Source organism: Channa argus, chromosome 3 (genome assembly GCF_033026475.1).
Source record: "Channa argus isolate prfri chromosome 3, Channa argus male v1.0, whole genome shotgun sequence".
In the NCBI taxonomy this organism is placed as follows: Eukaryota; Metazoa; Chordata; class Actinopteri; order Anabantiformes; family Channidae; genus Channa; species Channa argus.
In genome coordinates this window covers 27993664-28006920 of record NC_090199.1, presented here as the reverse complement: position 1 = coordinate 28006920, position 13257 = coordinate 27993664, and the positions used below count along the sequence as shown (strand labels likewise).

The window sequence follows — 13257 nt, the reverse complement described above, 5'->3', positions numbered from 1 at the left end:
CAACCTGAAAGAGCTTGAGTAATTGTTTTGTAAAGAAGAATGGGAACAATATTGCAGTGTCCAGATGTTCAAAGCTGCTTGGGAGCTATCACAAAGGCTCAATGCTGTAACTGCTGCCAAATGTCCATCTGCTAATTGCTGACTTGTACTTATGCAGTCACTTGCTATTACTTCGGAGAGATCTGTTTCATTTTACATGAAAGAGCCTTTTTCTGTTGATCAGTAAAGCTGTTATCTGACCTCATTTTTGCTTCCAAGAACATTTACCTCCAGTGCCTGAAACTCACCATGTTGTGTATTCATAGAGGGGGGTACATACAAATCAGACAACTCAGGCCTGCATATTGCCTCCTGCAACATCCTCAAAAATCCATTTCTGCTATTGGCAGGACATCGATTCCCTGTGAATGGATGGTGAGCTCAGGCGGGGACAAGAGATGATGTGGCGTGAGACTGTTACTGCAGGAGACACACACACACACAAACACACACACCAGAGAAGTGGTTGATAAGTGTCTGTGAGCCATGTGGGCCCTGTCCATTGCAGCACCATTAATCCAATACAATATGTCTGCTTAATGCTGTGTGCCATGAGGAAGGCAACACTTATCATCTTTAACGTCTCGGGTACGACACAGCTGGGGAGGATGGCTCCAAAAAAGGGAGAAAGAAGAAGTGTATAATCAGACTTTACTTTAAGTGTGTAATTTAAAGGGTCATTTCATCCAAATTACAAAAAAACATACATTTTTTCTCACCTCGAGTGCAATCTAACCCTGCAGACTGGCTTGCTCTCTGTATTTAGCTGTAAACATGCATTTTGAGGCAGGGCACTAGATTAAGGACCTACATTGGCTTTAGTTTCATTTCACACAAAGCCAAATATTATTTTGAACTAAGTGTGGTCCCTTAGTTCTGTTTCTTAACACATTCAGTACAAGATGTGATCATGTGGATCTTAATCCTCCTTTCACCCTTGGAGATTTGTTTTGTGCTTTTTTGTTTTTAAAGAACAACTCTTTTTGACTGGAGCTTTTGGTTTTGTTTTTTTTTTTTTTTTTTTTTTTTTGAATATATGCTGCAGCCTATGTAGATGTTCTCTCTCTATTTTGGAGTTGGTCAAGCAGATTCAACATCTTTGGATGTACTTGACTCAGATTTGGTTTTATACATGTCGAACTTAGCTAGCTTATTGTTGTAGATAAACGTAGGAGGAAATTGTCTGTATTATTATGATGAACTGAAGTGGTGAGTGTAATCTAGAAAAGTCTATCTAGAGACAAAGCAATTTCAATAAAGGAATATACTTCAAAACCCCAATACTAAACAAGAAGCCCAGTGTTTTGTTACCTACCTATCCACTCTGACTAAATGGACTTTCGATTATGTCACTAACTGCCATTTTTGCTCTCCTCATATTTACAATGGCTGCTAGATTAAGTTACCATATGTATTGATGATAATAAACCTACCGAACTACTGGTACAGTGTCGGTGACCTACTGGACCATGACAATGACTGATAACTGACCACTATATAGCATAATATGCCTCTGATGCCACTCAGGTTGACAGGTGAAGCACCAAGAACAGCTATGCATGATCAGAACCTTGGACAGCGCCTCATAATTTAACCTGACACTACAGGAACTACATGGTGTTTAACTTGTGGTGCTCGGTTTGGATGCCATTTGACATGTATTGAGCAGTGGAAAGGGGGGAGCTTAAGCTCGCCCTGGAAATGCTACCTTCCCACCTAAATCCTACCTACCTAGTATATATACTATTACTAATTAAGCTTCCCCAGCTTCCCCAGCCACAACCGTCTCTGAATGACACAACACTAATAGTAATAAAGAAATGAAAACATTTTTTATTTTTTATTTTATGGACGAGCAGCACTGAGCCATAATCACCACAGATGGGCCATTATCAACATAGGACTGTTTTAAAACCAATGTGTTTATGCGAACACATAAGGCAACATGTGTTAAGAGGAAACATGGTCTCAACAGACACACAAATAAGTACCCTTTGCTGGCGTTTGACACTAATTATATACTCTTCTATCATAATTGGTGGCAGCATAGAGATGTTTTCCTTGTGGTAAAATGAATCACCTCTCAAGGCACAATCTGCCCATTTTATTCTCTCGTGGCAGCATCCTCTGCTGTGAACTAGAAAGCAACCAGCTGTTTCAGTAGTCTGTAACCATTTCAATATCCTTTACGCTACTAAGTGCTCATATGCAATCACCATAACCTCTGGTCATTAGAGACAGTAAACTGCAGTGTCGAGGAGATGAACTTCCAGCGTCATTGTTTCCACTAGTTTACTCTCACTTTAGATGCTCTGAATTGTTGCTGTAAACAGTTAAACATGATGTCTTTCTTCAGAACATTGAAATATTCATGATTCAATCCAGGTTGCATGTGATACCTTGCATGTGATTCTCCAGCTCAGGCCCAAGCTGCTGCTTTGGTGCATATGCAATAAATGCAAAGCCATCATTTTCTCCAGTATGGAGGCAGGACCAGATGCAGAATCTGTTAAGTAAAAATCCCATGTTCCTATGTGGGCTGTTGAATTCTTTATTAGTGTTTAATAAGTCATAGGATCTGCCATCCCTGACACTGCACTTAATTGGGAACATATTAATATGTTCCAATTACCAGAAAGCCCTGCTGAGACTTATAAGTATTGAAACTAAACAGGTTCGTCACAGGTAAAATAATTCAGTTTCATTTGCTAAATTAAACGATTTACTTTCCTTGCAGGGAGACTGCTGAAAAAAATCTGCATCAGAAAAAAAGGTACCAGTAATAGCTTCTCAGAAAATGTGGCTGTGAGCAGAAATAAAAGAACAGCAGAACAAAATGACTGTATTACTGACTGCTTTAATTATAGCCGAGCATATGGTGGAAAATAACAAATATGCAGAAAGACAGTGGCAACATTATCCTCCATCTCTCAGTCTGGATCCACAGCTCCTCCCCCGTGTGTGCGGGGCTTCATTTGATCAAATCCTTCAACTTGGAGCACTTAAGCTCAGCCGCACTTTTTACAACACTGCATTTGGGCAACGCCACAACTTGCGCAGCAGTTCCTCTTCAACAGCCGAGCAGCAATTTACACCCCGACAAGGCAGAGAGAAGAGTGTGCGTGTGTGTGAGTGTGTGTGGGGGGGAGAAAGGATTTCTTGCATCTACAGCATCCTTCTCTGCCACCAGCAATGGAGAGGGGGGTCTTATTTTGCCCAAAGTGGCACAGTGCGCTTTGGTTTTTGATGATGCTGTGTTTATTTCACGCCGCCAAAGCTGAGATAACTTGCAGGTCATGCCAGCCTGGGAACAAGTGGCGTCCACGGGAATTACTGCTGAAATTTGACACAAGTGTGTCCGCAACAGGGTCGAAACGAGAAGTTTTTGGACACGGAGACGGGGCAGGGAGAATCGGGGCTGCAAGTGCCGAGAGTCGCCGGCTCCATTGTGCAGCTGGGTCCGCTGAATGCGCGTCAGATCGGGCAGAGGACAGGGAGCCAAGGCAGAAACGGAATACAGATAACATGCGCGCAAAAGATGACATTGGTGTGAACGACACTGCCAAGATTAAAGTTTCACATTTGAAAATGAGTGGTCAGAAGAAGAGCAGGGATGGTGCTGGTTTCACCAACCGGCACAGAAAACGCGCCAGAAGGAGCAGTGGCGACGGTAGAGTAAGAACACCAGTTCCAGCCCAGAGTCAAGCCCCGGGAGAGGACAGCAGCTCGGCGGCTGGACGCAGAGTGAAGCGCTCCGAATCGCGCTGGAGCGGAGAGGAGCGGAGAGCCGCCGGTCAGAGGCAGGAGGAGCCAAAACTTAATAGTTCGACGTTTGCTTTGACTGGGGATTCATCTCACAACCAGGCTATGGTACACTGGTCCGGCCAGAACAGCAGTGTAAGTGATTTATTCTGTTCACTTTAAGCATCATGTGCGTGAATCCACAGAGGAGGGAAATGTGCGCTTATGTGGGCCGTCAGGTGTACGCGCACCGCCCTCAGGAGAAGCACGTCTTTGTGGAAGATGAATGCGTTTGTGTGTCTGTGTGTCTGTGTGTGAGAGAGAGAGAGGCTGAGAGAGAGTCCAAAAGACATGCAGATTACTTGTGAGATTGAAATTTTACATCCAAGTTTTGAAATCAAACAACTGCCTGACATTAGGTTTCACCGGGGGCTTCTGTGTAATAATCGATTTTAGGATAGAATAATATCCAAAGAACCACCAGTCAGCTGTCTGTTTCTGTTATTTAGAAGATAATATGCCTCTTTTATTGGTAGTGGTGGTTTGGGGGTGAGTGGGTGGGGGCTTTGTCTCAGGAGCTTCTTCAGTCCAACCAACTGAATTGATGTCTGGGTAAAGCTGCTCATGTGAAGCACGGAGCATCTCTGACCAGAGGGCAGGATTTTCAAGTAGAGCTGCAGGTTGTGGGAGAGGTTAAGCAATTTCACTCTTCGTCCTTCCTTTTCTAAAGAGAGGTTTCCTGAGCCACAGGCCTAAAGCCCCTGCAAACTTTGGAGCTGACGAGTAATCTATCCTCTTTGCGTTTTTGCTTGTTAAGCGTCCATCTTTTTCATGTAATGGCAGGATCGAGAAGATCAGGGTTTTGTTGCGGGATGTGGGGATGGGGGATTCACAGGTGTTTCAGCAGGACTGGGGCACATTTCCAGATCAGATGACCAGAGCAAATGCACCAGGGCTGGGCACCAAACCTAACTAAAATAAAATGTATTCCGAATACTAAATAAAAACAGATTTATAAACACGTTATATATTCAAAATAATATATAGGTTTAACAAATTTTATTGGAATTGAAAATTATTTATTTTTTTATTCACTGTCTAATAATTAGGCCTGTGATAGTCTGGTAACCCAGTACAGAACATCCTCATCAACATCCATCAACGTAAAATCCAGAGAAATTTATATAAACATTCAGCAGCTGATCATATACAGTATTTGTGTGTGTTACTTTGCTGAATCAATACGTTACACAAGAGGACGAGGCTAAGTCAGAATTTATAGAAAAAAAAATCTGAATTGGGATAAAGGAGAGATTTTTTCATAGTGGCCCTAAACCGCCTTCTGAAATTCATCAGCTTGTTTAGCTCTAAATGATTGTTATTATATACGGCATAATTTATTCCAGTTATGCAGTTAGAATCCAATCAGTTATGTCCAATAATTTGAAAAGAAACATTTCAATCGTGTAATTCCAAATCCTTTAGGAGCCTCTGTTTGTTTAGAGCATTAATTTGTGTTGCTGTACTGTTGTACTAATGTTTTACTCCTGCTGAATGTGTACTTCTGCGTAGTGTCATCCATGGTGCTACACAATTTGAGTACTTGTGTAACCAGCTGCCTTTTATGCTTCATTTATGTTGCATCTTGAGAGACAACAAACAAGGAAAGTAGACACGGAAAAAGAGAGAGTGAAAAGAGTTTTCTGAATTTGAGCACAAATCTTTACAAAAACACTTTATATTCTAACCTCACTGATAATCTAAGCCTATAGATCGCTATAATCTTTTATTAACATAGTGAGAAGAAAGTATTTGTGAAGATTTACCAAACAAAAAAAAAAAAAAACCTCTGGGCCACAGTTCAAATATATTCATTTGCTTTGAGGGATGATGTCTTGAAATGACTGCTTATTCCTTTTCTACATTGAAAATGTAATTAGCATAGAGTGAGAATCGAAAGCAATAAAACATATGAAAAAATTATAAAATCAGCTTTGGTGAAAATGGTCTGCCTGGAAAAAAAAAAAGGAAAAAGAAAAAAACAACAACAACACAACCACCGCTCCCAAAATTAAGTTCTCAGGCTGGTTTTACATGAGCCCATGTCCTGACTGCTCTACAGCTCCACAGCTCGGTGTTACACCCACACCACTTAGCCCTGTCTAACAAAACCTATTACAGTCAAACACATATCAGCAGCTGCCATGCCCTCCACTTCGCTTCTGAAATTCCATCCTGTGCCCTAGGTGTTTCTGTGGGTTTGACAAACTACTGTGGTTCACCACAAAAAGTGACCTTACAGTGAAGGCAGGAAAGAAAACCCTGAAAATGTCAGAAACACTTAAGAGGATTTTTGTTTTTTCCATTTGCACCTCTTATTCTCGCTCTTCTACTTCTATCAATTTGTGTTTACCCCACAAACAAAACAGTCATTACTATTTAGCATCCCGACGTGACTACAAGCTCAACCATGAATCATGCCCTTATTTTTTCCAATTGAGGGAAAATACTTACTCGATGTGTGCGAGAATAGAGGATCCTGCATTAAATATGTAGAGTTGTTGCCATAAGCGGCAACAGACGTCCTTGGTCTTTACAATCCGAGGCGCTGTATAAATAAACAGATGAGTCAACAACATGCCACAGAGCTGAAGTAAAAAGGATACAGATTAGGGCTCTGCTGCTCTTAATATTTAACCTTTAAGGCATTTACAAAGCATGTCTTCTAACCATCCCACATTACTGGAAGCCTGGATGTCAGATTGATTAGAGGTTATAATTATGGCTCATGATGCATTTGGCCATAGAAGCGTATGAGCATAATACAGCAAATATAGAATAAAAAGACACGTATTATTAATAAAAAAGTACACACAAAGAAGGAGCAGCTGAATGGACTGTACTGGCTTTATTAAATGATGGCAGAATGTCATAATAAAAAGAGCAGATTGGAAAGACACCTCAGGCTGAAACCACTATGCCCTTGGTTTGTGCTCGCACATTAATTTGCAAAGAGTTATTAGCAGCGCTGTAAAAAGAAAAAAAGTGTGTTGTGTTTACATAAAGTTGCCTTCAATGCCAAAGGTTATTAATTCAAACTTTACTTTAAGCAAAGTTTTCATTATGATCAAGTCCGTGCCTCTGATCATGAACCGAGGTTTGTGCCACACTAGACAATGACCCGCGGCTTAACCTTCTGTGAACCGAAGCCCCCTCGAGAACAAGTCAACCCACAGTGTTTCATCAAGTGCTGTGCTGTTTTTGTCTTTTGTTTTTAATAGCAGTAGCATAGCGGTTTTAGGTTGTTGATTATAGATCAAGAGATTGTGTTGTTTCTGCAATGAGCAAAAAAATGGTGAAAAGATACATCTTGCTGCTTAGCGACATCTAGCTGTTGTAGTCAATGTGAGACTGTGATGTACTATTTCAAGTCTTGGGGTCGTGGACACAGGAGATGAGGGTTTGTGTTCAGTGTGAAACAACAGTTTTTTTTCTTCTTGCAAAAGTCACATGAAATCTTCCTTAATGTCGCATTATATGTCACATGACATGACATTAAGAAAGTACACATTCTTAGGGCACACTGACTTTTTTTGCCAACTGTAACATACTTTGTAGTACCTAACTCTAGCCTACACCTAGCCTCGATGAGTGATACTGTGTGCACATTGTAAATCCTGTTCTGAGTGGCGTAAAAGCTGTAAAGAACAGTATCTTCCATGTTGTAGTGGGATTTCGAAAAGGGGTGCAATTTCAACAGTTGCCTGCCTCCGTACACTATTTGAACAAATAGTTCATTGATTCTTTGGAGAGGGTAGGTGCAAAAAGACATCCGTGGGCCGTTAAAGTTGAAGGACGTGTGATAAAATAAACCGGGATTCAATGTAAAACAACGAAGAGGTTGCTCCAATCCATGCTTTCCGCTAAGTTCCCAATAATACATGTTAATGAATAACTGGAATGCTGATGTTTTGTGTGTCGAATGTGGATCAGAAAGGGCATCTGTGAGATCTACATCATGTAGTTTATTTCCTAAATGTTGCATATTGTAGCTTTAAAGTCCATTTGGTGCAGGTATCAAACATACTCTTTTTTTTTTTCAATGATTTGAGCATCAGTATGTCTGACTGTCATGTGACATAAAAGGTACTGTCCATGACTTTGGCTAAAGACAAATGCATCCCTGCATTCAGTACCTACAGCCCCCACAATTCATGCACGTGCATTGCCTTGGCGACAAAAAGCTCCGAGACAAGAGCTGGTCCAACACATGTCCATCATCACATCAGATACTTTTACCATGTCAAACTCAATGTAATATCAGAAATGAAGAAAGTGATTGACTTAATTAAAGCGCACAGTTAACAATGGGACCAAACTAATGGTCAAATTCAGAGGGACCAGCTCCAGAATGTTTTCCCACTACAACCTTCAGCTGCTAAAGCTTAAGTCACTAAAAAAGCATTTAGGTTTAAACTAGCTAGTCATCTGAATGTCTGTGGCAAAGAAATAACTGCCAGGTCTTGATTTATCATCATTTGGTGATTTACACCTGTTGGAATCTAGCTTTAAGTCGACAGCAGGCCTTTAAAAACACGGTTCGCAGTGAAATGCGAATGCGGCTTCTTGCACTGAGACCCACGCTGCTGAAGGCCACTTAGTGTATGTCCTGACGATCTGAATATAAAAGCTATCCTAAACACAGCTGCCGATCTTTGTCACCATTTTCACTCACATGAACAGACGCACAGTGGTTTTGTCACTATATAGGACGCCGCTCATTATCAGTACACACCTGTGCCTCAATCTGTAGCAAAATCGTATAGTAGCCCCTGAATGTCTGAGCCACCAAAAAAAAACCACCCAAATATTTCATCTATTTACATCAACATATTAGCATTATACACGCCAGCCTTTAACAATCAAACCTGATCTTCAATTACTGAAGCTGGGGGCAAGAAATACAAGCCTGCAAACAAATACCTGCTGAGTTTATGCTACTGGCAGAGCAGCACCGAGAGGAGAAAAAGGTTACAGGCAAAGAGCAGTCTCACCATGGGGTCTGGGGGTTATAGCTCACATAGGTGTAAAGGATGCCCAGGGAAAGCATCGTATGTCAGTCAGATGGATTTGAGCTGACACACTGTCTATCAGTTAAAGACGTTTACTCCTGGGCTTCCGGAGAGAGACACAGTGCATGTCCCTCTGGAATGGTTCCAACAAAAGGGAAGTGAGTAAATTATAACATGAAACCCTACAGAGACAACACTAATCTTAGTTTACTTGCATAGACACACGAGTAGTGTTTCAAGAGATTTTGCCACCGATTAATGAGGAGTCGGGTCACGTGACACATTTTGAAGCGTCGTGAGAAACTCACTCACCTATGCTGTCTCGCACTACTTCTCTAGGTGTTAGGGAATCTATTTATGGTTGTGTAGGCATTCTCGTGTCCATGGTAACACGCTTCATCTTCAACCCCAAAACTGATCTAATTAAACTCACATCTCTGATATAGACTGGCAAAATCTCTGCAACATCAAGTTGAGTCAGAGGTTAGATGACAGCATTGTGCATTGGCACATGACTCCAGAGTTGGGAATGTCTTTCACTTGGTTCACCACTTTGGTCGAGAGTGAAATACCAGTGTGAGGTGTATTTGCCATGTCTTTCGCAACTGACTTTTCCCAGTAGGCCAAAGTTTTTTTCTGTATAATATATTAACATTTACTGGATTGATTAATGCAGAAGCTGAGAACGGCTATGGGTGCTGTTATCTTTTTTTTTTTTGTGCTGTTATGTCAGGATAACGGAAGACTTATCTCGTTAGCTCAGGACAAAAACTTTGTTTTCTCATCACAACAAGAGAATTTAACAAAATCCAAAGAACTGTCCCAGCTTTTGTAGATCACATCTAACGCATTAGCCTTCAAAGTCTGTGTAATAAAATTGTTATGTTGCTATGGCTCAACAGTGAAATAAACCATACAGTTTTAAAAAAATTATATTTCAAGATGAAAGGGCTCAAGTCAAAGTAAACTCATGCGTAGAAATGTTGGATTAACTTGAAATTAATAGAACCATACTACACTGCGTTAAATAGAAAATCTTAGTTGATTTCACTGACATCCTCTATGATTCTTCACAGTGTGTGTTTATGCATGTAACCATGTGATGTATGTTTAAGTCTTCTTGCGTATGCGTCTTCCTGTGTAACCGTAGACAAACACTAGAGCTGCAAACTGTTCCTCACATAGTCGCTATGCCGCCTGTTTGGACATTTTGAAGGAGCTAATATTTTCCAGTTCAGTAAATGTTAACATTTTGTATTTATATGCACAGCATCATCAAGTAACATATGGCTACCTTAACCTTTAAAGGGGCAGTGGTGGCCTAATGGTAAGAGAGTTGAACTTGTGACCAGACAGTTGCAGTCCCTCAGATCAGCTGGATTAAACCTGGTTCTGACAAATAAGCTCTGTGGGGCCTTGAGCAACTGCTCCAGTTGAGAATGTAATCAGGACAAAAGAGAAGTAGCCTCTCAGTCAAACTACGGTGAATAAATAAAGGTTTAAAGCAGCATTTCTCTAAGAAAGAGAAGTTAAAACAGGAACCTCTGTTTTTCACAGGTTTGTCGACCAACTTCATCGAACGGAATCTGTACGTTTGCTCATCTTTCTTTGTAGCCTATTGTGTTAGTGGACTGAAGAAATGGCATTTATCAACTATCCCACGTATACAAATACTCAGATGTCAAAAACATTCAGATCAATTTCTTATGTAATGTAGTTTTAAAAAAGGCTGTTCTTCTTCAACGTGTGTGTGTAGCATTACAAAACACATCCAGATTTAAACAGCTGAACAATTTCACAGGTGTAAAAGCAGCTCTTCTAAAGAGAAACAGTTTTTCTTTCTTCTTTGCACTATGAAAGATTTGAGAGAAGGTTTACAGAGTAATTGACCTGCACATTACCTTTGCATTCGGTTTCTTCTCACCTTCAGCTTTTACTGTTCCATAATCTGAACAAACAAAAAAAAGTGTTCACTTTGAAGGTGAAAATTGGATCTCAGCTATGCTTATTATATATATCTATGCTTATATTCTGCAGATTGTTTTTCATGTAACTTAAAAATATAGACTTGCATGGCTGATCATTGCTTTTTCTTTGTTTTGTTTAGCTTTATCTTTGAGAAATATATACTCCTTCAAGAGTCTTCTCATTATGGAATTGTTGACTTTAAGCCTCAGTCTTACAAAGTTTGACTCATGAAACAAAAAATATGTCAGATTTGTCTGCTTTTATTTTCTTAAATGTTGGAAATTTTGAAAAACAAACTGTGCCTATTTGTTACAAAAAGTCATTCATTATATACTGTATAATAGTTGACGAAGAAAAGAGTTACATATAAGTACACAAATGTGACAATGTGGGTCTGATGAAGAAGTTTTAGTTACATAATCTGCCTATTCCTGTGCTTTTATTTTCTAAATGTATGTTATAAATGTATTGCCACATTTTCTCCATCTCTTCCAGTAGTTCCAGTGTCTTTGAAACATTAATCTTGCTCATAATGCTGCAATTACAACATACACTTCTTAATCACGCTGTGAACAACCAATTTCAATACTGACAGAATCTAATCTATCTATCTATCTATCTATCTATCTATCTATAAATTATATATGTATTAATGTATATTTATTATAACAATAATAATAGTTACAACAAGCATTGCTAAACCCACTGTATGGGCTAAGTGATCCTTCGGGTATGTGCCTGGGAGGGATCAGGCAGGCGGACGCTGTCACGGTCTGTTGAGCAGTGCTTACTTGCCATCAGGCTGCATATGTCCATAAACAAACTAGCTTCCCAGTCCCTCTCTCTTTCTTTCTAGAACAACAATCCCAGGTGAAATACTCACAAATAAGTCATTATTTCCTTTAGTCTTCCTGTAGGCAGGTTCTTGACAAAAAATATACACTTTGTGGGTAATACGTCAGGCCTATCTCAGTCGAGACCCGCAAGCCCTCAGGAACACACACTTTATTTCAGTAAGGACCCTCAGGCGCTCCTGAGAGTATTGCTCCGATTGCTCCCACCTTTCTGTTTCTGCCTCTTAAGTTCTTTTTCAATCATGCAACATTATTTCTACTTGTGTTTTTGCCCACTCAATTTGTGGCCCATTCAGTTTACAGTCAGTGGGGAGAATTTGGATTGTGGTTGTTGGAATCCATTCACACACAGCGTGGATCATGGCAGTGTTGAAAAGTAACAAAGTACATGTACCTTGTTATGATACACTAGTACATTTTTTGCTTATCTGTGCACTTAAGTAGCTTTAACTAAAGCTACTTTCAGCAAGTATCTCTGCTTTTTACTTCATTACATTTGTAATCAAAAGTTGTTTCGTTACAGTCACATTACTTTACACATTTCATAATTTATCACTTTTTCAGTTTTTTTTATAAAAAAAATTCAAAAGTGAGATAAAAACCCCTTCACTAAACCAGCCCCTCCTTTCATGACCTTATTTAAAAGAGTTATTTGAGAAATTAGCAGCACTCAGAGTGGGCCAGTATGCAGTAATTTTACTCTTCAGGTGCCAGTGTTGGGCCTGACTGCTGTGATCAGTACATCAGCGCATTCAGCTAAAGTGAAAACCCTTGGAATAATGGTCTATTTTCAGACATGAAGCTACTGAATTTATGGTAAAATGATCATTGAATACGGTGTCAAATTCACCCTTTCTTGTCAAAGTAGTAAATTAGCTTAACAACCAGTGCTTCAAATGCTTCCTAAGCGTAAAACTACCATTGTCCACCTGTCGTTCTCTTTGTGCCATGTGTGCAGGCAGAGGGAGATCATTTAAAGCAGTGGAAAGTGAGTTTTTGGTGTAACTGCACTGAGAAGTCAGGCAGAGTGTCCCTGTTGATTGGTAAATTATTATGATTGACTATCATCTTAACCTACTAGTGATCACTGGAATCTGGAATCTTGGAGGAACCTTCATTTCAGATTGTGTCATCGCATTGCTCATACTAAGGAGGTTGAAATCATGGTCAACCTGCTTTGCAAGAGCTCCCCCAGATGACATCACCTGGAGGTGTTTTTCAGCTAGAATCAGAGAAATATCCAAAATCTAAAATTTTTAAGTGGGAACCATTTGTAGGGAAACTACAGTAGGAAATACATTGATATATAGTCAGTGATTTTAGCAGAATAATCTGTAATCTTTAAAATAGCTCAATGCACTGAAAAGGAAAAGGGAGAAAAAGTCAAGCAAACGCTTCAAGTAAATTAGAAATTTACTTAATTATTGAGTATAGAGTAAATTTTGTTTGTGTATTTGTAATTTTACTTAAATACATTTTTGAGTATTTTATCCTGCAATGGATCATGGAGACCCTAATTACTTGGAGCTGATGGTTTATGGTAAACCCTTGTTATTTAGTTTCCTTTTTCTATACATTATTTA

General features: G+C 39.8%; 1 protein-coding gene across 6 annotated transcripts in view; it reads left to right on the top strand.

Annotated features, from left to right (window-relative positions):
• Positions 1–3093: 3093 nt before the first annotated feature.
• Positions 3094–13257, top strand: part of sorcs1 (sortilin-related VPS10 domain containing receptor 1) — a 169342-nt gene continuing 159178 nt past the window's right edge. For all 6 annotated transcript variants that reach the window (XR_010913932.1, XR_010913933.1, XR_010913934.1 and 3 more), the window contains exon 1: positions 3094–3936. Coding sequence is in view for 3 of the 6 variants with exons in the window: in XM_067499044.1 (XP_067355145.1) it covers positions 3232–3936 (705 nt within the window). In the remaining 3 variants the exon portion in view is untranslated. The remainder of the gene's footprint in view (positions 3937–13257) is intronic.